This window comes from Pygocentrus nattereri, chromosome 15 (assembly GCF_015220715.1).
Source record: "Pygocentrus nattereri isolate fPygNat1 chromosome 15, fPygNat1.pri, whole genome shotgun sequence".
Classification (NCBI taxonomy): Eukaryota; Metazoa; Chordata; class Actinopteri; order Characiformes; family Serrasalmidae; genus Pygocentrus; species Pygocentrus nattereri.
This window is the reverse complement of record NC_051225.1, coordinates 32,901,509-32,927,872: the sequence shown is the minus strand read 5'-3', so window position 1 is coordinate 32,927,872 and position 26,364 is coordinate 32,901,509. Positions and strand designations below refer to the sequence as shown.

The 26,364-nt window shown below is 38.9% G+C and overlaps 1 protein-coding gene across 2 annotated transcripts in view; it reads right to left on the bottom strand.

Moving 5' to 3' along the window:
* Nucleotides 1-26,364, bottom strand: part of dennd1b (DENN/MADD domain containing 1B) — a 126,545-nt gene that overhangs the window by 51,661 nt on the left and 48,520 nt on the right. The window contains exons 4-10 of one of the 2 annotated variants that reach the window (XM_037545298.1): nucleotides 20,821-20,870; nucleotides 19,721-19,840; nucleotides 13,847-13,916; nucleotides 11,167-11,247; nucleotides 9,448-9,507; nucleotides 4,426-4,479; nucleotides 2,953-3,063 (exon numbers count right to left, since the gene is read on the bottom strand). In XM_037545298.1, coding sequence (XP_037401195.1) covers nucleotides 2,953-3,063; nucleotides 4,426-4,479; nucleotides 9,448-9,507; nucleotides 11,167-11,247; nucleotides 13,847-13,916; nucleotides 19,721-19,840; nucleotides 20,821-20,870 — 546 coding nt within the window. The remainder of the gene's footprint in view (nucleotides 1-2,952; nucleotides 3,064-4,425; nucleotides 4,480-9,447; nucleotides 9,508-11,166; nucleotides 11,248-13,846; nucleotides 13,917-19,720; nucleotides 19,841-20,820; nucleotides 20,871-26,364) is intronic. The other variant, XM_037545299.1, reaches the window with a different exon arrangement.

Below are 26,364 nucleotides of genomic sequence, written 5' to 3'. Positions count from 1 at the left end.
GCATCTTCTCCTGATTATGCCAGGGATTAAAGAAATTATGGTAATACTTTACTTAAATCTGGTGTTTCCCAACCTGGTCCTCAGGGCCCCCAGATGATCCACATTTTTCCTTCATCCCTAGGTGTTGTGAGTAAGGTTGGAGCAAAAATGTGGACCGTCTGGAGGGCCCTGAGGACTGGGCTAGGAAACAATGCTTTATTTTAGATCCTTAATTTAGAGCGTAAATGAATATCTGTTAAAGTCAATTTAAGATTTTCTCTGGCTGTCACTCACTTTAACCCTAATTTTAATCTCAACCCAAAACCTAACATTAGTACTAACCCTAATCCTAATGCTTTTCAAAATTCAATATGTTAAAGGGGCATTCCACGTTAATTGGTATGCTATGTAATATTCCATAGTGCAGCACCGTATGACTCAGACAATTATGTACCCTTTGTCTTTTTCAGGCATCAATGAAACTATAATACCTAGAATGCACTGCACAAGTACAGCACACCGGCATTGAGAACTTCTCTCCAATGGCAATAAATAAATCCTGACTTCTAGCATAGCCACTGATGTAGAGGCTAATTGGCTTCCTTCTTTGAAAAAAATTTCAAACCGTCTGTATTCAAGTATCTGCCCCAAAACCCTTGTAGTCTTACAAAAGTTCCTCTCACCTTTAAGATACACCATCAGAAGAGGGGTTTTCTAGTATTTAAAGTAGAAACTCACTTTAGAGACTGCACTATTGTGGCGTAAGAGTCGGCATGTTTACAACTTGTGCAGTAACAATTACATTTTTAATTTGGGCAAGAGGGCCTCTTTAAGAAATCCAGCATTTGTAGATGACTGGAGTAGGTATGTTAACAATTTTTGCTATTTGAATACCACATTTCTAAACAAACAGAATTTGAATATCCCAAAAAAAACATTTTATGAATAAAGCAGATTAATCATCCATTTATAGCATGCAGCTATGACAGATGATCCATTCAACTGACTGTTCTGCCTCTGCGAATTTAACATATTTCTAGTTGGCCTACAAAAAATAACACAGTACAAACTTTTCTTCTTTCATAAATTAGATGTCAGTTTACTTAACGTGCTGCTGTGCCATAGATTTGATGTCGCATACATTACAAAACAAACAATTTATTTGTCTGCTTTATACCAAACTATGCCTAATCTGAACTTTCAAATAACACATTTATAAATGAATAAATCCTAGGATTAGTTGGCACATACTCATTTGCTGTTCACCTTCTGCTAATGTGCTTGTCCTTAGAGGGTGAGCTAACGAAGAACGACTGATGGGTTTAAAGATTTGTAAAGATGAAAGGCTTTAGCGAAGGGGAACCCAAATAACAACAGACTTCATACTAAGTCTTTTGGCATATTAGTTTCATAAACTGGAGTTCAGCTGCCCCCTCGTTCTGCAAAACAGTAAATCATGTTTAAAAAAGGTTGCTGGGGGGTGGGCTCTTTACTCAAGAGGCTAATGATTTACACATTCTAAACCCTCGTGTCAGTGAGCACGCGGAATGATGGCGTCGGGACGGAGGAGTGAAATGCTCTACAGATTGGGTCATCCTGATGGAGGCCACTGGTTCCGGCGCTTTGGGCAGGCGGGCTTTCTCTCCTGCTACAGATAACTCAATAGAATGCAGAGATATCGCTGGCCTGACATCACTTGCTCCTTTTCCCTGAACCATGCTGAAGGTTTGGGCTGCGCCCCACACCTCCCCCGCCCCCCTGCACCCCTTCCCCACATGATAAGCTGCTACTCCCTTTCCGAGGGAAGAGGAGCTGGACAGAAACTATGTGAAAGAGCTGGAACTGTAATAAATGATAATATAAGCCAGTTGGACACTATAGCAGAAGAGTATGAAGACAAGCAATGAGTCTGCAGGTCTATGTAATACGAGGACTGATCATGTAATTTACTTAATGTTAGAAAAGCACAGTATAACAAAAACGATATAACTATACACAAGTCCTCCTAGTTACATAATGAATATAATGATTTATATTAAAATAGGGTGGCCTTGAATTGTCTCTTGTATTTTGTTAAACAATTTCTCAATTATTCAGAACAAATACGAAACAAAAGAATTACAGAAATTTCACTAAAAGTGTGGATTCACATCTTTCAATCATCAATTTTGTGTTTTGAATTAGAAGATGAGATATTTAATTATGATTTGTAATGCTGTAGGTACAAATCTTGTTCTGTGGTGATTTTTTTAATGGTTTTAATCTTTTCTACACATTTAAACAAAATGGAAACAAAAAGTCCAAAACTGTATCTGTCGGTTCAGAAAGTAAATCAAATGTAAATGTAACTCAATAAATACGTAACTATAATTAACTATATAATTTTGCCCCTTCAGTAGAAAATAAAAGTGTAAATATGCCCAGTCAAATGACGTTTTGTTGATTTTCCAAGTGAAAATAAGTTAACACAACCTCTACAGGGAGCAAAATTAAATATAGTAAGTTTATGTAAATTGTAGTGCACAACTTTCATTTATTCAAGCTGAACATCTTGGAACAAAATCAAATATAAAATGTGCCACAATTTTTGCACAGGCCACATTTTATGTTTACATTTTTCCCTCCACATGCTAAGTCAAGCAAATAAACAGCAAGTGTGCAGAAGTGTGCTCTCTTGGAAGATGTGTTAAAAAATAAAATAAAACAAATAAATAAATAAACAAAATCAACACATTTTTATCAAGGGGCAACCAAAAGTTTTCACATGACTATACATACAAATCCTTACATAATGTGAATCAAAACGTCAAAGCAAAAAAACAACTTCATACATGAAGGTGTTACTGTAGCTCTATAGAACTAAGCAACATGAATAATTTGATTCAGAAAAACACAAGTGAACACTTGAGAAAACATCACTTCAGGAAGTGCTGGAAACAGTGAGAGGGTGAGGAAAGCGGAAGAGGTACTCACAGTGCTAAGCTTGCTCGAGGTAATGATGATGCGACGCTCATGCAGCATGCTGGCGTACAGTTGCAGCATGTTATTCACGTCCACCGCCACAAAGTACTCTGTCAGATTTCTCTGATGGGGAGAAAAATAAAGATCGTTTGAATTCATGCATTTGTATTCGCCCTTTTAAGCACGCTTTTTTTTTTAAAAACACATTTAAAATACTAACAAATATCTCCATTTTAAAATTCAGAATTATTAGTTGGGAGTTATCGGTGAACATGTCTTAATCTTCATGTTTCTTACACAGTCTGAACTCGCAATAATTAAAGGGGAGTGTTCCAACTTTCTACATAATTCACTGACTGAGATGTAAAAAGTAATTCTGAGTGGTTTGATCTGAAATGATGCTTTGAAGATAAACTTACAGAATCAGAATTCTTTAAAAGTGGTGGTGATGGGAACCAGGGGTCACGATGTTTACACATGTCTTCTGAGATTTTATATGTAATGCTGGTGATGGTAAAATAAGCTTTCTGTCAGGATAACGCGATGCATGTACCTCTCCACCGTGAATGGATTAAAAAAAGAAATACATTCTAGCTCAAGACCGTCTCTCAAAAAGATCATAAAACAAACTATGTCTCAAGCTTCAGGCTTAATATTTTTATCCAATTAATGTAATACCTTCTCTGATGAAGCTTTTAACGTCTGGTTCCCATCACCAACAGTGTAAAAAAAAAAAAAAAAAAAAAAAAGTCTCTAAAACTGCACATTTTACAACAAACCACTCTAAATGGCTTTTGTTAATGGCTGAGTTGTTTTGATTTGTGGATAAGTAAATGGCTTAGATGTAAACAAAGCAATCCAGAGTGGCTGGATGTGAAATGCTTCATTCCAGGCAAACTTACAGAGTCAGAATTGTTCACAGCGGTGGTGATAATAACCAGACGTATAAAGAGTTTAAAGCCTTTTAAACATCCCTCACAGAAATGTATTACATGAAATGGTTAGGAATACAGTGCCTGATGACTGAGACACTGTTTTATGATAGCTTTGTGATGACATTTTAGCCTAAAATGTATTATTATTTTTTTAATATTATAACATTGGAGAGGTAAACGCAGGATGTTGAAAGGCAAAACAGGCCCAAAGAAAATGTATGATTTCTCATCTTTTTACCAATATGAGAATTACATGTAAAAAAATCAGCAGATGGGTAGAGAAACTGGTCATTTTGGATAGTAAATAAAATGACTATATTTGAGCTGCACAACCCCGTTTTTTTTTTTTATCACCACGACTGTAAAGAAATCTGACAAAGTTTTTCTACTATGAAGCATTTCACCTCAACTCAACAATTTAATTCTGATTTTAAAAGTAATTGCCAGATTCCCTTTAAGGAGGTTAAAACGGTTGCACTAGCAGAGGGAAACACTGAGTCACTTAGATTAGAAAAGTAGATATCCTGACTAATGGAAACAATGTACTCACACTTTCAGGTATGGTAGGCAGTCCATTAATATCTGGGGCTATGAAGTATGAATGCTATGGGAAGACAAATGAAGCAGAAAGAAAATGGTCAGAACGTTCAAGAAGACAAGAAACATTCTTCTGTCATCACCCACTCCTCCTCTTCCTCACTGTGCATTTCAATGACTGAATGATCTGAGCAGCAGCGCAAAGTTTCTAATCATACACACCACGCAGCATATCTAGAGTCAACACCAGGATGGTTCCCCTGTGGACACTGCTGGCAGAGGTGAAGGGGGAGAAAGACTTTATTAAGACACAGAAAGCCAACTGCTCTGTTCCGACAGGATCAGAGAGGTCGGCCCGGCGCACGTTTAAGCGAGCCGAGCAGGTTTATAGCTGGATCAAAGAAGCTCCGGAGAAAGAGATCCTCACACTGCACGCTAACTTTAGAGCTTTTGTTTGCCTGTGTGGCGTGCCCCCCCCCCCCCCCCCCCCCTCTCTCCCTCTCTTTCTCCCTCTCTCTCTCCCTCTGCCTCTCTCTCCAGGCTAGGCCGTGCCTCATTGTGTGTGAAGAGTGCCCATCTGTTGCTGAGAGCTCGAGTTCAACTCTCTCCTGCCTTTGCATATGTTCTACAAACAAAAGCAAGTTTAACTTGTGTAATGTGTAAAAAAAAAAAAAAAAAAAAAAATGTAAAAAAAAATTTATGCTCAGCAAATCTTAACTGTCTCAAAAAGGACAGACAAAAGTAACACACAGATATGAGCAGCAGAACACACTGACTTTCAATTTGGTCACCATGACATTTTTAGAAATAAAAATAAATAAATAAACAAAAAACAAAGGAGATACAAGGCTTTGCTCAGAAAGCGATAATATATTTATAAACCATATACTAGGAACGTATATACTGCTATATATTGGTGATTGAGATTGTGAACATGTGATAATGTGAATCACCAGTTAAAATGTCAAAATTCTTAACTCAGATTTTTTTTTGGGCAAATTTTCCTTATTTGAACCTTTGAACCATCCAGAGTAGTTCCAGGCTGAGGCCCAGGTGCAGCACGCTGTAGGTTCATATGACACAATCCACTATTGTAGCCCTCTTGTTCTTTTAAAGCGACACATTCAGCCCAACAGATTACGCTGGACAGTGTTCAATGGGAGACTTCTGGATAAATCAATGACTTAATATTACATATATTCATTATGCAGCCCTCGCGTTTGTGTGTGTGTATTTAGATACGAGACTATGGGATTACAAATGGAGGGGGTCCATAAAAATGTTCTTTGGCTGCCTCAAAGAAAAAAAAGGAGCCAAAAATAGCATGTAGAGCCTCTGAAATCGTCCCCATCACTGTGCAGGCACATGTGTGTTTATTTTCCCACACAGAGCTACTGATTGGCCTCGGTGTCGTGGGCTGCAGTTCCAGCTGGCGGTGGCCAGCGCTCTGTAGCCATGTTTATAAAAATCACACATTATCAGAGCGCTTGTTATCACTGTGCTCTGCCTGTCTGCCTGCCTGCTGCTCTCCCTGGTGTGAGAAGGATCCTAGATAGACACCACCCCCCAACCAAAAAAAAAAAAAAAAAAAAACACCACACACACACACACACACACACACACACACACACACACACACACACCACTGTGTTCTACATTACTGAACAGACAGTAGCACTGGTGAAAACCAAAGCCCTCACTGCAAATCTCCAAACCCAAGCACCCTTTTCATCATTATTTCACCATTTCCCACCTTTCCCAGCATTGGAAACCTGGAGAAGGACGCAGATAGTTGAACCCACCACCTGGTGAGAAGACGTTCAAGACTTAAAAGGAAAAAAGGAAAGGTGACTCAGAAATCCCCTTTGATGACTGGACCAGGCTTTTCTGCAGCCACATCCAGGCTGAATCTCTGCTTAGTGATGGTGTAAGGTAGCAGGCTTATCAACTACACTTTCAGCTTCAGCAGCCGAGGACAAATCCAGCAGTCTGAATGAAGCCATTACGAATCTGTTTGAAAAAATGATTGACTGCCTCAGCTTCTGGCCTGGTAATTTCATGGTTAACATTAAAAAAAGTGTTTGTAAACATTTCCTACACTCATTAAATTAAACAGTTCTTGGCTTTGATATACTGTTCTAGAAAAATCTTCTTGGTACAGAGCCTTTACACTATACAGAGGTTCTTTAAACACTGTTCACTCACATCTCATTATCAAATCTGGTTATTTAAAGAGGCACCCATTGAGAAAAGGGAACAATTTTTCTAAATGAGATGTTCCAGTCTGAAGAACCCTTTATTTTTTTAACCTCCACATGCTGTAAAGGTTCTAGGAGGAACCCTTACATTTTTAAACCTTTAAAGTAATTAAAACTTTAAATCTTAAGAGATGCATAGAGAACCACCCTTGGTTCCCTAAAAATCTTTGAATGGATGGTTAGAAAACAATTTTTCTAAATGAGACTTCCCAGTATGAAGAATCATTGTATTGTCTTGTTTAAGGTGTAACCTACACATACTGTAAAGATTCTAAGAACCCTTAAATCTTTAAAAAGTTAAGTCAAAGAAAGGTGTCATCAAATATTTAAGATGCCATAGGAAAACCACATTTGGTTCCCTAAAAACCTTTGAAAGGATAGTAAGAGAATAATTTTTGTAAATGAGATGTGTCCTTGTGAAGAACCCTTAAACCGTAACAAAACCCTTAAATCTTTAAAGCTTTAAATAGTTTCTTCACTCAACACACACACACACACACACACACACACACACACACACACACACATACAATATATATATACACAAGCCCAATTCCAATGAAGTTGGGACGTTGTGTAAAACATTACTAAAAACGATGATTTGCAAATCCTTTTCAATCTATATTCAATTGAATACACTACAAAGACAAGATATTTAATGTTTAAATGGATAAACTTTGTTTTTTGCAAATATTCACTCATTTTGAATTTGATGCCTGCAACACATTCCAAAGAAGTTGGGACAGGGGCAACAAAACACTGGGAAAGTTGAGGAATGCTCAAAAAACACCTGTTTGGAACATTCCACAGGTGAACAGGTTAATTGGAAACAGGCGACTGTCATGATTGGGTATAAAGGGAGCATCCCTGAAAGGCTTAGTCATTCACAAGCAAGGGGGGGGGGGGCGAGGTTCACCACTTTGTGAACAACTGCGTGAGCAAATAGTCCAACAGTTTAAGAACAACGTTTCTCAATGTGCAATTGCAAGGAATTTAGGGATTTCATCATCCACAGTCCATAATATCATCACAATATTCAGAGTATCTGGAGAAATGTCTGCAAGTAAGCGGCAAGGCAGAAAACCAACATTGAATGCCCGTGACCTTCGATCCCTCAGGAGGCACTGCATTAAAAACCGACATCATTCTGTAATGGATATTACCACATGGCTCAGGAACACTTCAGAAAACCACTGTCAGTGAACACAGTTTGTCGCTCCATCTACAACTGCAAGTTAAAACTCTGCCATGCAAAGCGAAAGCCAGGTATCAACAACACCCAGAAACACCACTGGCTTCTCTGGGCCCAAGCTCATCTGAGATGGACTGACGCAAAGTGGAAAAGTGTCCTGTGGTCTGATGAGTCCACATTTCAAATTGTTTTTGGAAATCATGGACGTCATGTCCTCCAGTCCAACAAGGAAAAGGACTCATTGTTATCAGTGCAAAGTTCAAAAGCCGGCATCTCTGATGGTATGGGGGTGTGTTAGTGCCCATGGCATGGGTAACTTGCACTTCTGTGAAGGCCCCATTAATGCTGAACGGTACATACAGGTTTTGGAGCAACATATGCTGCCATCCAAGCAACGTCTTTTTCAGGGATGTCCTGCTTATTTCAGCAAGACAATGTCAAGCCACATTCTGCACGTGTTACAACAGCGTGGCTTCTTAGTATAAGAGTGCGGGTACTAGACTGGCCTGCCTGCAGTCCAGACCTGTCTCCCATTGAAAATGTGTGTCGCATTATGAAGCGCAAAATACGACAACGGAGACCCCGGACTGTTGAGCGACTGAAGTTGTACATCAAGCAAGAATGGGAAAGAATTCCACCTACAAAGCTTCAACAATTAGTGTCCTCAGTTCCCAAACGCTTATTGAGTGTTGTTAAAAGGAAAGGTGATGTAACACAGTAGTAAACATGCCCCTGTCCCAACTTCTTTGGAACGTGTTGCAGGCATCAAATTCAAAATGAGTGAATATTTGCAAAAAACAATAAAGTTTATCCATTTGAACATTAAACATCTTGTCTTTGTAGTGTATTCAACTGAATATAGGATGAAAAGGATTTGCAAATCATCGCAATCTGTTTTTATTTGTTTTACACAACTTCCCAACTTCATTGGAATTGGGGTTGTGTGTGTGTGTGTGTGTGTGCGTGCACGTGTATATTTATATATATATATATATATATATATATATATATATATATATATATATATAAACACATACATACACACACACACACACTTTTTGGCACTTCATTAGTAAGGATAAGATTATCTTAAACGTAGCTGCCTCAGAAAGAAAGTCCCAGTGTAAGTTACCGAGTTACATTTTTAGGGGGAACTTTACACGATGCTGCTGCTGCCTCTTAAGCAGATATTTAAGCGCACAGAATTGTGGCTTGCTTACATTTTTCTGAGCAATGTTTATATAAAACCATGAAATATGGGTTAACCGGAAAAGCATCAAGGAGATTTCTTGAGCACAACTGCCTTTTGCTTTTAACGCTAAACTAAAGAACCTCTTTGATATTAAGAAAGAGAATACAGCAGTGTGGAAGAACATTAATCATTTAGGAAGTTTGATTGTTTTCCAGAAAAGAAGAAACAGACACCAACACCCAGGACGGTTTGTTTTTTTGCCATATTTAAAAGGGACAGCGCTGGATTCTTTGGCAAAACTGGAAAGCTTCGTCTTCCATGCAATTAGCACCGCAGCTCTGGATTCAGGAGCTCATTCTCTCATGCACCCACACTCGCTCACTTTCCACTCACCGGCTTTTGGCTTCCTGGATCGTTCACAACTTGCCCACTGGCAATATGCAAACACTTGTTCTTGCACATTAAGAAGAAAGAGTAAAACGGGGTTCACACTCAGAATGAGATATCAGCCTTTTTACACTGCCATCACTCACTTTAGACACACTGCTGCACCAACCACATCTCAAACTTTGTTTCAGGTAACAGCTTTTGCTTTAGCATCATCTCCTGGTATAGTTCGTTTCCTTTGCTAAGCTGGGTAAATGCCCATTTTAATGACACTTAATTGCACCTTTTTAACAATGAATTGCTGCTGTTTCATAGCTGCACGTTTTCGAGTTTGATAAAGTAAGCTCTTTGTTATAAAGGCAGCCTAATTGGTTCATAGTGCAAATGAGCCTCTAATATACAGTACTGTGCAAAAATCAGAGACCCAGTCATAAACACCAAAAAAGGTTAACATTTTCAGCGTCAGGAAACAAAAGCAGAAAATACAAACTTGACAGAAAATTTCAAAAGGTTCAAAAAGGATTCATTTTCACTACAGCTGCCAATCTTTTCAGAATACTTGCTTTCAGTTTTTCAAAGAAATCAACAGGAACATCTTTAGAAGAAGGTTTAGTTTTTCTGCTTCTCATCATCCAAGTATTCCCAAACACATTCAATGATGCTGAGGTCAAGAGGTCGTCTACTTTGTCAGTAACATTTTCTTGACAACTACACTTTCATTTCAACCCATAGTGTTGAATTGTCTTCTCACAGTGGAAGGATGGACACAAACACCTGTGGATTTCTCCAGATCTGAAGCAAGAGTGGAGCCTGATTTTCTCCAATCTACTGTGTATCTGATGGTGACAGTTTGCATAGTTATTAGGAGTCGTGTTTTCTCTACATATTCTAGTTTAATATGTCTTATAATTTTGTAAACTTCAGTTTTTTGCTTACTTCTGACTTTTCCATTTCCATATCTAAGTGGATTACCTTATGTGTAATGCCCTAAAAATGAATAACATAACTGAAGAGCTTAGTTATTTCCAGTTTTTACTGGAAACTTAAATAAAGCAAGGGTGGCCTCTGATTTTTACACAGTCCTGTATACACATTTAAAACTGGATGGGGGGGGTGTAGAACAGAGCTTATGTGATTGACTTGTAAAACACAGGAAAAACTATGCAAATTTTATAAAAATACTATGTTACTATAAAATACAAAGGGAATGTGTATAATTCCCTTTGTATAAATGTGTAAATGCACTACAACCTACAAAATGTAAGAAAAATAGAATGAAAACCAAGCTATTCATTTTTCAATATGAGAGTAAACCTTCAAAGCTTATATAAACCTTACCAAAAGTCTTAAATGTAAACTATGACTCATATCAAGAAGCCATGATACTGTGGTTAATAACACAAATGTGTTTCAGTTTAAACTGAAACAGCATCAAAATATAGTCAACGCAATTGCTCTGCCAAAGTGTATGTAAACACTGCAGGTCAGCAAAACATTGCTATGTTTGAATAATTTGTATAGCAACAGGTCTCTATAAAAAGAGTAAAGCTCCTAATATCTAGTAATACTTTCAGACAGAATGTCAAACTTGATAAATATTCACTTGTAGCACTGACAGATGGCTCTTGAACATTGCTCGGTTTATTGAGAAGTTGCATTTACGGTTAAGGGTGTCCAGGAGAATCAGCCATGGACAAAACTATATTTTTAAGCTTTGGTACCTACCACACTCAGATTCACTGGCGTGTTGGGCTTGGGCACGGCCAGAGCGTGGAGCGTTTCCAACATGTCGCTCAGATCATTTTCCTGCAAGACACAAAGAAAATGTACAAGTTATGGTGAACGCCTGGCAATTGGCGACCAATTTGGAGCAGCAAGGCCAAAGGGGGAGGAAAAACATCCGACTGACACTCATTTAACAAGCAATCCTGAGGTTAAGAGACGGTAAGCTAGGCCGCGGCAGACTCTTATTATTCCGGCCATGATTTATGGCCAACATCGGCTGTTCGTAATTAACCGTAGGCCCTCGCTCAGGGAACGTGACTTTAAGAAGGCACTGGAGAAAAGCTTCAGCCACAAAACAGGCCCCAGGATTATAACACTGGCCTTTTACGAGCTCTTCTGACGAGGGCAAAATTTACTCTGTCTAACTCCACAAACTGTAGAAGGGCAATTCTGCTGCTGCAAAGAAATAAGGCTGGACAAAACAAGAGGTGCACTATGTGTTGTTGCTGTCTTTGTTGCAGTAAATTGTTTAAGGCTCTTCTTGATCAGTTGTTTGTGAGGACTTTGCTGGGTGTGTATTTGTGTGCGTGCGTGCATCAGTGTAGCTCAGGCTGCTGTCACGATAGGCCGGATGCTCACACGCATGGTCAGTAACACAGCCCGGGGAAGCACTTCATTTCCCCTCGCCTTAAACCGTCATCGCTCTTGTCCTCCCTCGTCAGTCAACCTCGGCTTCACGCGCCACGCCAGGCTACATACAAACGCACCCCCGCACACACGCACTCACCGCACACACCCTGTCATTTAGCACACTGCATAGGCTTCTTACTTTGCTGCAAACTAAATTCTTTCATTCAGTGTAACCTCCTCCTATATCCTGTATTATTTATCATAAAATATAATAAAAGTAAATGAATAACAGTGTAGGAAAAACACAGAAGTAATAAATGATAATAAAAGATAAAAGGTCAGAAAAAAAATACAAAATAAATAATAAGTAATTAACGTTTTGGCAAACAAACCAGCATACAATCAAAGACTGATTATATTTAATGTGTATTAATAAAATAAATGTAAAAATAATAAGTGCTGTTAATGTTCATAAATAAATAAGTAAATATGTTAGTCAATAAATAAGCTATTAAGTGTAATAAATGCAACACATATGAAAACAAAAAATAAAAGGGATAAACTGATAAAGTGTAATAATTGTAATAAATATGAAAACAACAAACAAGTAAATAAGTGACCCTTTTCTGGAATGAATGTATGAACAAAATTTAGATATGTATAAAAAAAATCTGATAATTATTATGAAACGTAATAATCATTTTAAAAATTAAGCACAGTTCACCTTTAGTTAAGTGAAAAACTAATTAAGCAGTAAATCTGATAAAGAGGCTGATATACATCATGAAACAGAAGTGTATGCAAATGAAAGAAAGACTGATAAAGTGCCTGGTATGTATTACAGAACGCAATAAATGTGAAAATAATACGCAGGAGCAGTTAATCTTTTGTAATCGTAGGTAAGTAAATATGAACTTCATTAAATGCAGAAAAAGAAATGTGGTCTGATATGCGTTATTTAATACATTAAATATAAAAAATAAATAAGTGCAGTTAACCTTTTGCTCAAATAATAAATAAACAGATATAGAGAGACAGACGAAGAAGTGCTTGCGTTGTGGGTGGCTTGATGATGTGGAGCAGTGCACTGCTGCTTCTCTGCTCTCTGTGCCTCCCAGTGTACTTAGCCTGTGATCTGTTTGTGTTAACTGTGAGGAGGTTTCGTCCCCTTCACTTCTCTCTCCGTAGCTCTGCTAAGCATTGCTGCCTGACAGCCCACTGATACAGCAACTCCAACTTCCTCAATCTCCCTCTGTGCTAAACGCTAACTCTTTAAGACCCCGCTCCCCCTTTGTCTCCTCATGTAAGCTGCATATTTCAGCCCCATGTTTTCCTTCCCCAAACTCCTTCTCTCTCTCTCTCTCTCTCTCTCTCTCTCTCTCTCTCTCTCTCTCTCTCTCTCTCTGTGTGTGTGTGTGTGTGTGTGTGTGTGTGTGTGTGTGTGTGTGCGCGCAGTTATACTATACTGTGCACTTTTTGAGGAAAAAAGAACAACAAAAGGGTTTGGCACGGTGCATTTCCCGGCGATTTGTTTTCCAGTAAATCACTGAGGATTGACTTCCTGTTTCGATGTTCAGTCTGTTAAAAGTCAACAACACAGCAAAGCGAAACGCGAGTGCCAGCTAGTGCTGCCTGACTAACTGGCCCGGATTAGCCGTGCAGCGATGTTTGTCTTTTACTTCTCCTCTTTCTTCACACTTCACCATGTAACAACTGAGTTTGGTTTCTCGGCTGCAGCTTAGTCCCGGCGCCGGTTGCAGGGAAGCAGGGTAATTTTCACATTTGTGACATTAGCAGTTTGCTCAGCAGAGGGCTCTGTGTGCTCTAGCCAGCCACATGAAGCACTGGCATCACACAGAAAAGTTTTTAAAGCTCTCATTAGCATTTCAGAGTGCCAATGTGAGAAAGTGACCAGAGTGTGGCGCACACTGTGGCTCCAAAGAGAGAAAGACAGAAAAAAAAAAAATAACAGCACTGCTAGAAGTTTTCAGAGAACACACCTGAACGACCGCAATGTGTATTTTTGTTGAAGACAACAGTATAAACTTACCTGGCGTTTTGTTAAGTAGTCTGCTAGGGTATTTAGCAGCTTGTAGTAAATCTCAAACCATGGGAGATAGCTGAGAAGAACACAGAGACACAAAGAATCAGATTATAATCAGAAAATGCACACAAAGTAACTAATGTTTAATATTTATTCAATGCATTTCAATAATAACAACAATAAACAACAGTCCAACAGTACTTTCGTAGATTTAAAGAAGCCTGCACCAAAGTAACACACACACACATATATGTGTGTTTGTGAGCGCGTGTGAGAGACAGAGAGACAGAGAGACAGACAGACAGACAGACACAGAGAGAGAGAGAGAGAGAGAGAGAGAGAGAGAGAGAGAGAGAGAAAAATAAGTGAAATAATGGAGATCAACTAACAAAATTCTCATTAAGGACTGAGGTTCAGTTCAGCGAGGACAACCAGTGTAACATGAAGTTTGTATTTGTGATTTATAGAGAAGACATTACATTTACTCTGTTCACTTCATTCATTTGTTTATTGTACAGAGATACTATTTATTCAGTCAAAATTGACTGAATTGATTTAGCCGGATGGTTGATTTACATGTGCAGTCCTGGGGCAGGTTGACTAAAAGTAAACAATTTCATTTTCTATAGGATTTTGTATCCTATAATAATCAGCTAAACCCATTAGCCTTTTTAATGTTTTGATATTTAGCTTATCTTCAGTCTTTCAATATATACAATGACATATTTAGTGGTAGCTGGGGTGAGTCTACAGTGTAGGCTTCAGCTATATGGGCAGGATATGAATTTTTATAGGTAATGATGTTGATCTTTATTAGTTGGTTTTGTCAATTGATTACATATTCCTGCTGTTTATTTTTTTAGGAACTGTTACTTGATCCATGTCAACTAATTTATGTAGAATATCAACATAAAGTAATCTAAAACTAACATTACTCCGGCCACAAAAAGTTATTAATTATCGGTTACATTGGGCGTACAAATCCCACCGTGGTGTGTCTCTAGTTGGCACTGAATTCTGCCTGCATTTGAAAAGTTTTGTACGGATAAAAAGAGCTTGAATAAAAAAAAAATGTGTTAATTCACTAAAAATCTTATTTCTTTTGCGTTCAGTCCAGTTCATAAACATTTGGTGTTCAGACAGTGAGGAGTGCTTATCTTGTTGCCACAGTGTCGACCATTGTGATACTACACTTTGTATTGATAGTATTATGACAACCCAAATATAAAGTGACACTAGACAACAGCTCTGACCTTTAAAAATAAGACAGATTAGAAAATCAGATAAAAACTGAAATAACCATCATCCCAAAAAACCCCAAACAAACAGTCTGAAATCACTTTCTCCCACTAACACCGTCTCTCCCTCACCTTGACATTTAACCTAGTGGCTTTGCGCTTCCTCCAGTGTTCTAAGCTACAGTACACCATCCCCTATTATCACATTCTTTGTACTCGCCGGGACCCGCATTTTAAACATTCCAGTCGAGGCTGCACTTTGAGGAGTGCGGAAAAGGAGGATAAATAAAAGGATTTGGTTTCTTCAACAAAAACATGACTGAACCACTGTAGCCTGTAATAAACGGGGGATTGGGAAAAAAAAGAGGGATGCAATGGTTTACAAGCATGCTGCACCCAGATGCACCAGGCATCATACTTCAGCCACTTGATTAGTTAAAAAAAATATAGACTGAATATATAAAAATAAAAAAAAGGAAAAAATAATAAATTATACTGTATCTCTGGTTTAACTAATCACACCATACCTCGCCAAGAGATACAGTATCATGTATCCGCAACATCGTGTTTTTTGTTCAGCTTGACAGATTGTTGGCAAAGTTGACAGGATCCTGGAGATGGAACAGGGCCAACATTTTGTTTTGGCTTAGAGGTTGCAAGAACACACACCATTTATTTTGTTATGCAATCTAATGAAAAAAAAAAAGACACAAACACACACACAGACAGACACACAGACAGACACACAGACAGACACACAGACAGACAGCTATGCTAGGATTGATTTCAACATTGCATTTTGACTCAATCTGAAATCTCACACTTAATTGAGGCCGATTACATCACTTTGTACACTGGGCTGCAGAGTCTAATCGTCATAAATGCTTCATTACCTTCATTTGCATAGACGTGGCTAAAAAAGAATGAGAGGTTTTAATTAATGGGTGACAGAAAAGTTGAATAATGTAACGCAGCCTGTTTTTTTCCCTCTTTTCTTCATAGAACAGGTTCTGTATACTTGATTTCTCACTGAGCTACAGCATAGACAGTGGGATGATGAGAGTTCTCTTTTTCCCCCCCTCCCTCGTCTTTGCATGGGTCAGTGAGCGCTCCGGCAGACTGGAATTAACAGACAACAAGAAAAACAATAAAGTGAACGTAATGCAAATTTTCATATTGCTAAATCCGCAGAGGAGGCCAATGACAGGGCCGTTCCCAGGCAAGTGCGCTCAAGCGCAAGAGCTAGAAGTCTGAATGACCATTAACCTGAAACAATCAGCCCATAACATGCCAATATTTTGACATCCAAAGGAAGATTCTCCTAAACCAGGTCACACGATCTAAATGAAATATGCCTATGCAAAAAAAAAAAACCAACAACCAATAGCCTATATGCTAAGGGTGGGCCATGTAGTATAATATAATACTATGATATACTATGATACTTGACACTGTGTCCACAAAGTGAGAAAGACAGTAGTGCCTCACTTTAAAAAGGGCTACAAAAAACTACAGTGATTTTTTAATTCAGCATTTGCAAAACTATAAAATCAATCTCTGATCCAATCAGTGAATTAAGATGTCATCCAATCAGCTACTTGTATGAAGGTTATACTCCACTGATTGCTGTTTACAGGATCTCTGTAATTGGTCTAAATGTAATATTATTACATGTGTCTAGAAGTCTTGATACCAATCACACACTTATTCACTTTATCTTGATAACACTAACATATCATCATACTGACCATCCCTACTTTAAATATGTACAAACAGGCTCCTGCTGCGTTTTGGTCAGCGTGACACATCGTTTAGCATATCGCAATCGACTGACACCTTGAACAAGCCTGTTTGCCTGGCATAGCAAAGCCAATCGTTATCTCCCTCGCTCTCTTTGTTTAAAATGCAAGGCTCCTGGATGCTAATCCTCCATTTTTCACTTGTGAAGGGGATTTAAATAGGAGTGCCTGCTGTCAGAGAGGCTCGACAGGCCTCGAAGAACCCAAACACTCATTATACTCCTAAATGAGGGAGACTGTAAATCTTTTGTTTTAAAGCCAAATAAATTATTGCAGTATGAGCAGCGAACCTTAGCTCATCAAGATATCCAGGGAGAAATACCTTTCACATATTCCCAACACAATGTTTTATTTCAACGTAATAAACTGAAATTACACCACTTTTTGATACTCGTTTCGTCCACCCTTCAAATAACTTGGAAGAGAGGTAGCACCCCACCTCCACCAAACTCCTCCAATCTCTTCATGGTTAGTGAGTAAAAATGTGTTTGTATTTGACAAATCCTCCAATAGAGAACATTCATCATTCTAAACTGTGCTAGGGCAAAGCAATCTCGCCGGCCCCTTTAAACTCTTAGCTACAAAGTGGTACGTCTACTCGCAAAGTAAACCAGCTAATCTGCGGCCCACTCGCAACTCCTCACCCACGTTAGCCCCGGCCCGTTAACTGCATCTGCAGTCTGGCCTGCGATGACGGAAACTGGCCTGCAATGTTGGAAAAAAAGAGCACTTTAGGCAACATAACTAAGAGATATACTGTGACAAACCATTATATCTTTACTATAGAAGGGCTATTGTGCAGCGCAGCTGTTTTCAATGGAAAGAAAAATAATCTCAAATAACCTCCAAAAATCAACATTACAAAGTTTTGATATGAAAGTGCCTATAAAACTGTAAATTCGCATTTGCTAAATTAGCTGATTCCAGCCTTCGTAAGTATTACACCAACACCTGCCTTACCACAAAATACAGTGACTACGCAACGGCTTAAATACATGTATAATATATTGCACATCCAAGTAAAATACATGCTAACGTAGACCTGTGGGTCTCCATTCATTAGATATAATATATATCACAGAACTTAAATTAAACTGCTCTGGTGCATTACCTAAGACAGCTTGCACCTTGTAAGCAGCTTAGACTGCGATATGATTACAGCCTGTCTTTTTTCCCCCTATATTAAAGGTTAAGCAAAGAAAATGAATTATTCTCTGTCCAAGCTGCTAAGTGACCAGTAACAGTAGAAAGCCTTTATATCACGATAGCGAGTCATAAGTCTGAGCCATCGAATAAAGCAGGCCTTTTCCACTTTGGGCCTCCGAGACATGCGAAGGCTATGACTTGCTCTGCTCCAGAGTGACTAAGGGGCGAGTACAGGGGGCGTAAAAAGGATTCCTTCTGCTTTTAAAAGCGCTTTGGCCTAAAGGAACCCTGCCCTTTTGGCCTGGGCTCCAGACACTCCGCTACAAAGGCCTGACCACATAAAACTGTCCTTCTCATTAGACTACTTCCTCATGTAAGCATAGGTGACAATTTTATGGTCCCACCACCTCAACTATCGCGTGGACACAAACTGTTTTAATTACTTTGCTTCATATTCGAGCGCAGAGCCGGAGCTCGAAGAAGTATCTTTTTGAAGAAACGTGATTTATTCGCTGAGCTTATTGCGCATTTTTTTCCCCTTTTCTAGTTTTGAACAGAACTGTTTTTAATATTTAATTAAACTTCATAACAATATTGAAATATTTATTTAAAAAAAAATAAAAATTCCCTTTCCTAAATTTCCCACAGCAGCAGCCTACATTTTTTTTTTATTTCTAATAAACAATCTAAACACAAAATTATAAACAAGGGTTTTTTTTATTAGTCAGTTCTCCCTCTCAATGCAAACAAAGAACTCTGAGACCTTTATTTAAAAAAAACTTTCAATGCATTTCTTATTATGAATGAAGTAAGCCATGCAAACTACTCAGAATGCATAATGAATTTTATACATCATATGTCAAATGAATTAGCATGTAAAACTCAGTGAGAAGGACAGGGGAGACTTCTGCTAATTGGCAGTGAGGCTTCATGCATAATTATCGGCGAAGCGTCTCTGGCATGCTTCTGTGCCAGTAGCCGAATAACGAGTGGAAAGAAAGAAAGAAAAAAACAAAAAAACAAAGGCCATCCAGACCGGGGTGGGAGGAGGAAAGATCTCGACAGCAGCTCATCAAGTCTATGATGAACCTGCAATTGTCCATCAATATCACGCAGTCATTTTAGCAGAATAAAATGAGAAGAAACCTTGCTGAGAATTTCTAATTGTGTATTTAGAAATTCCAGGAGTAAATGCTTTTTTTGGAGCGTTGCATTCTCCTGCTTAGCTTCTACTTTGTAAAATTATTTGGAATAATTTAGCATTTTGTTTCATTTTCTCAGTTGTCATAGTCACATGAAAAACAAAAGCGCAGTCTGTTGTAAGCATGGATCATTAATGAAATTTGAATTACCTCACAATATAACATTTTTACCCTCGTGCAAGACTGAAAACCAAATAAATAATTCTGTAAAAAAATCTCTGAAAATTCTACACTTAAAAGTTTACCAGTAACATCCAACACGAGCTGCATTTTTCAGAAAAAAGTTTCATTCCTTCAAATTAATACAAAGCTTCCCACTGTTTTACAGATATTTAATCTTCCAAGATGCACCTTTCATTGTGAAAAATAACCTTTGCTTGGGTACAACAAAAAAAAGAAAAAGAAAAACAACAACAACAACAACAACAACAAAAAAGGCTCTACAGCAGCACCGCAGGAGTTTAGAGAGCGTGAGAAAGAAGTGGGGCTACTCACCTGAGCAGACAGATGCACACCTTGCAGCCGGAGGTCAGGCGACAGAAGCCGAACCTCTGCTTGCTGTCGATGTCGGTGAGAACGAACGTGAAGTTCTGACCCACCTGATTCTGGGACACTCTGCAACCAGCACACAGAAGAGAGCGCATGAGCGTGCTTCAAAAACGGCCCAGCGCACTGTACGAGCTAATGAGACGTCCTGCTCAGGAGTGACTTTAGAACATGTTGACTCATATTTTAAACTAATTGCAAGAAACTCAAAGGGTGGGTGGGTGTTCAGTCTAAGCTTTCATTAACCTTTGCTCAGCTATGGATCATTATAGGACTAAATTTTTCATTTAAAAAAAAACAGAGAAAAGAAACAGCAGCATTTTTTAAAACTACAAGTGTAGGTTATTTGAACAGTCCTGCTGCTCTACAGACAAAACAGCTTTGTGTGCTGACGTAGTAACTTCCAGCTGATTTTGCCATTATGTGCATTATAAGCATTATGCGCCTTACAGGACAGGTCTGTTTGCCCATGGCTTAGCACAAGGTCCATTATGTATATGTGTAAAAGTGAAAGAGGGAAAACTGCTTCTCTTTGAAAAGAACAGATACTATAGTTCGAATGGCTGAATTACAACTGTGGCCGAGCAGCAGAATCAGTGTGCGCTTCAACACTAGATGGCAGCAGTTAAGCTTCAGCAGAAAGCCATTTCCCCACCCCCACTACCTATAGACTATACAAAAGCACTGTTCACATTTCTATTTCCACAAGCAAGTCTACTCTACACTCCGCTGCTGTGAGAATCGGGCCCCCACTACGTCCCCGAGGACCCAACAGTGACATGCAAACATACAATCTTATTTACAGAGGTGAGGGCCTCTGTAGGTTTTTTTGGTTAGTTTCAATATATGGGTTTTAGAGTAGGGTCAGGTGATTAAGGAGGGGGAACGGGGTGCATGGCACTTCCCGTTATTCATTTACCCAACGTGCGTACATGCAGGTGTTTGCTGTGCATGCTATTCGTAGGTGTTTACACTTGGTTATTGCATATTTAAAGAAGAAAAAAACATAACTGCTGGCGGTTAGAGGGACAATGAGAGGGAATTCTTACCTTTCCACATCAAATGGGAAACAGAACTTGGGCACAGTTTGTAGGACTTCCTAAAAGAAAAAGAGAACACATCAAAATTAAATCTGGAAGAGGTAGCACTCGGACAGAACGCTAGTACTGTGATTCTATCGCAGACCTTGCGATTAGAGAGGGCTATTTGCACAAAAATATCTGCATTTGTAACCCAACAGAAATAAATATTCTATTCCTCTGCGATGCTAATCCAGCTGGTTTTAGTCTCAATTTCCACATTTGTTAAAAGTTTACGAATAAGCATCACCAGATGTCTCCATAAAAACTCTGATAGAGAATTTCCATATTGATGCATCCCTATTTGCAATACGCAACACATTAACAACACAGACTAAGATTGGCCTGCATTAGACTGATCAACATCGTTTACTTTTGATGGATTGCATGAATACCCCTATTCATCACCCCCCCCTCTGGAATTATTGATCGACCACTAAACTCACGGCACACAGTAAAAACAATGAAACTGGTTAGTGAGTTCATTTGCATATTGTAACCTCGTGCAACTAAAAGGCTACTAGGCCTAATTGAAATGATTAGCAGTTTAACGATTAACAAAATTCATACTCAGATTGACAAAGCAAAAACAGAAAATGCGCCTTACATTAATGTTTCCATATTCAGTTTATTAGAGCTTCCAACATCATCAAAAAAGTACAATATTTAGCACGAAAGCTGTGTTAGTGTCCTAAATTAACACTCCAGCCACAAGCTAATATATAAGTCCCAAGCTAACATTCTAGCCACAAGCTATCACAATACAATGATATGAAATACTGTGATACAGTTTAGTAAAATACAATATGCCACATGGTTCCATCCCTGCAACTGATGTATTGAGCAGCTCTATTAGGTTTGATGACACAGCTAGAATCAGGAAAGCTTTTTTGGCTCAGTTAAAATCTCATTGAACACTGAATTGAAACGATAAGTAAATATCCCAATGAGATGTTACAACACACTTCTTTCTGTGTGTTAGTACAAATAAGCTGTTTGCCAAAGAAGGCAATTGAACGAGTTAATGAAATAAATCTGTTGACATGAGCGGCACTTAAGCTAGACAGTGCCTGAGCTAGCTGGGGGGGGGGGGGGGGGGTTATCAGTAGCTTAAATAATTAGCTACCATTAACTTCATCCACTGGCAAGGTGGAGCAGAGGAGGGGGGTGCAGGAGGGGGGTGCAGGAGGGGGCTGGAGGTGCTGCCAGATTGCCGGGACAATGGCTGATCGGCAGTGGGGATTGGAGTAGTTTGCGGAGGGGAGAGAGGGGAAGCGGCCTTAAGGGCTTTACCTCCCCACACAGCCCCACAGGGAGAGGCCCCGCACCAGCAGCATATGGATTTCCACAGCTTGCCCAGCGCCATATGGGTTAGCCACGTCTGGCCAGACCTGCACCACAGCTTAGCCATGGGGAACTGCCAGTGATCCCCTACCACTCAAATAAATAAATAAATAAATAAATAAATAAATATAGAAAGCTGCCACCACTCGGAGGGAGGGTGTGGCGCTGGTGCGTGTATCCGTGCATGTGTGTTTTTATTTGTGCGGGAGAGTGCAGAGCTGATGACTGTCTGTTGTATGGCTCAGTAGGAGGTGTAGGTTTGGTGACAGAGGTGGTTGTGGTGTGCCGTGGGACGGGGGGGACGACATAGTGAAATCGCAGATAGCAAAAGAGATTGAAGACTCTGGCAGGAGAGGAGAGAAGAGGAGAGCTGGCAGAGGCAACACTACCCGTGCCATGTCCGGCTGTGGCCTGTGACTGGCCTGTATGACTGCTTTAAAATAAATAAATAAATAAATACATTTTTATTTATATATATATATACATACACACACAAATAAGAGTGTCACACACAAGCATGCTCAGCGCTACCGTATGTGCCTGCTACTATTATTAACTGCCATAGGCGCTCTCCAATATGTTCCACTGTGCCTCGCTTTCCTCGCCGTGCATATGGCGCCAGCCCCGGCGTAAATAAACTCGTCTGCTCACCGCATTCCGAAGTTGTCATGGCCGCCCCCCGTATTGGCCCTGCTACTGAGGACGGGCAATACTGCTGATTTCTTTGGTGATATGACAGAGAGTGATGTCAATGCTAGAATCTGAATATCAATAGCAGTAACAAAGTCTCTTTGGGCACATACAAAAATATGATTTATACAGTGAAAAATGTTTTTTAAAGGATCAGTGCATCCGTATTGTTCCGTTTCCAATATGGCAAACAAAAAATTGTATTGTATTGAGTCACTTTTGTGTGTAAAAAAATGATTAAATTCCTACTTGACATGGTAGGCCCTAATAATCCACCTGGGGGAGTCTGGATTTAAGCCTAACATGTCTATAATTAACATTGTGGATACAGGATACAGCTTGGGTTTTTACAGAATATTTAAAGGAAACATTACAGACACTATAATCTTGGCTTTGCTGTAAATTCAATGTGCTTTGAAATCAATGTAAATGCAAAGCATGACAGAAGATTAACTCTAAACCAACATATATGTTAAATATTTTTAGTACACTAGACTGGCTATAATTTAGCATGATTACTTCAGTATCAGAAGATACGTAAAAAAAAAAAAAAAAAATCAGTATAGGACACATGTTTAGATTTGACTCATATTTCAAACTGGCATTTGACGATGTATTAATTGTGCATAGCTGGAATACTGTGCTAATATTTTGCCATTTTATTCCTTTCACTACATTCATAAACATATACAATTAAAGGTTACAAAGGTACTCACAGTTGCCATGTCTCCAGCTTTGTAAATACAAACAACGCATAAATAACAAAATAAATGTGACTGGTAGATTTTCATAGTCTCACTAAACTAAATATGCTACAATCAGTTGATCAGTGGACTAGAGGGACCACCCCAAGCCTGAATGCATAAAATGTTGAAAATGAGTAAACATTTATTATTAGTCCCTTTAAAAGAGCATTTCTGTCATTCATATGCTTTTCATGCTTTCTTTCAATGAATACTTTTTTCTGAAATAAAACAATGTATGAGTTTATCAGGAACTAAAATGAGTTTAAAAGCTGGCTCCTTTAAACCCAGTCCAGACTTCATATCGTTTTAGTTCTTTATTTCATCATTTTTAAAACAAATCATACAAAACTTACACTACTCACAAAAAGTTTGGGATATATGGGAAAATTTCAGGATGAACCTAAAAAGCACTCTAACCTTTACAGGTGAACTTAATGTGACATTCTCTAAAACTTTTGAATGCACATGTCCAAGTGTTCAATGTTTCAGTACTTTTTGCACAACTTGCTGTTCTCTCACAAGGAGCTTAACAGCAAGGTGGTGGTGGTGGTGGTGTTACAGTGTGAGCAGGTGTGTCTAGTCAATACAGAACTGCCCTACACTTTGTGAATGGAACAGTGACAAGCCCATACTACTCGAATTACATCATTCATCCAGTCATTGTGTCTCTGCATGAATAACACAGGCCTAATTTCATCTTCATGGACGACAATGCTCCAGCTCATCGAGGTTGCGTCATTAGAGAATGGCTGCTGGAGACTGGAGTATTCAAACTGAGTGGCCTGCACTTTCTCCAGACCTGAATCCCATAGAAAACCTTAGGGATCAGCTGAGTCGCAGTATAGAGGCTCGTAACTCTGTAGCCCAGAACCTCAATGACCTGAGGGCTGCCCTTCAAGAAGAGTGGGAGGTCATGCTTCAGCAGACGAGTCGACTTGTGAACAGCATGAGACAGCGTTGTCAAGCTGTAATTGATGTTCAATGGCTTTTGTTTCAATAAATTGTTTGAGATGAGGAAATCACCATTGCATGCTTCTACTTTAATGCTGTACTTTCATGATATAATATCACTGCAGTGTGAACTTTTTACATTATCAACTAATTTCACCCGAAAGCCAAATATCCCTAACTTTGTGAGTAGCGTATGTAAAAGACTAATCTAAAGATTAATCTAATTCTTTCATAAGCTGAAGCACTAACAATAAATTCATTTGAAATATATTTAATTATGGTCAGGTGGCATCAAGCACACATTTCATCACAGAGAATAAATCTTAAAAAGATAAAACGTTCCATATCAACAATGTTATATTTTAAGTGAAGATTGATTCTCAAATGGAAATTTTAAGACAAGGTGTATCAATATTTTGGTACTGATTCACTCATTCCTACCAGCTACTTGCTTTCTGATAGTTAGCCAGCCTTTGCTGGTGGAGTTACATATAAATCAAGTCAAATTTACAGTTTTCCTGTTACTCTAAATGTCTAAAGTCTGCTTATAAAGTACAAAGAGCTTTACAAAGTACATTACTGTACACAGCTAAATCAAAACTACATTTCTACAAGTCTGTGAGAATACTTAAAGGGGCATTCCAGCCTAAAACTTGTACTTAATGTTGTTTGTCGCTTAACATGGTATTCTGTACTGCAACACTGCATCACTCTTGACAAAATCTCACCAGCATGCATTACACAAATGCACAACACAACCAATCGGAATCCCCAAGGCACTCAACAAATTGTGACACCTGCCAAATGATCAGGAGGCCTATGCATACACCCACTCGCTAGAACTATTCATATAGCATTAATCTCTAATAGTCATTAACCTTTTTTTGTTCAGGGGAACATTTCAGCTGAGGAAATAGCCAGTGAGCACCAAATATGTACCCTAAAATAATCTTTCAGAGATTACCTTCAAGATACATTACCAGAGGAGGGGTTTTATACCAGAAAATCTCACTTTAAAAACTACTGCCACCTTGCTGTGAAATGAGTTGACTTATTTACAACAGACACAGCAATGGTAATGTTTTATTTTGACCAGAGAGTCGTTTTAACATAATACTGAGCTACTGCTTTAACACTATGCAAGATGGCACAGACTCACCTAGATTATTCTTAGAAATAAAATGTAATGTTATAAAGTAAAGGTATGCTTATGGAGTAAAAATAAAATAAGGTTATATAGTTAAAATAATGAAAAGTAGATATTTTAGTAGATAGAAGTAGAGTATCCCAGCATCTCTTAAACATTCACAGCCCAATACATTTGTAAGCAAATATTGATTTGAAATATCAGTCAAATCGAAACATCACAACAATGATTGTATATCCCTACTAAAAACCTCAAAAGTGACAAACAGATTTCAGAGTCTTGACTTCTTCAGAGAGGAACTGAAGGAAATTCATTTATACATTATATAGGGGAGAAGAGAAGGTAGTTAAACGCTATAAATAAAAGAGCCGAAAGACAAAATGTGCAAAAGTGCCGCCTCGTGCTTACTACAAATTCCTTTCTGGGCATGTGTTTAGAAATCCATACGCAATGGATGGGAGTGGGGGAGAGGGAGAGAGAGAGAGAGAGAGAGAGAGAGAGAGAGAGAGCGAGAGAGCGCGAGAGAGAGAGAGAGAGCGAGAGAGAGCGAGAGAGAGAGCGAGAGAGAGAGCGAGAGAGAGAGCGAGAGAGAGAGCGAGAGAGGAGACGCCATTGGGCTTGCAGCAGCCTCTTAGC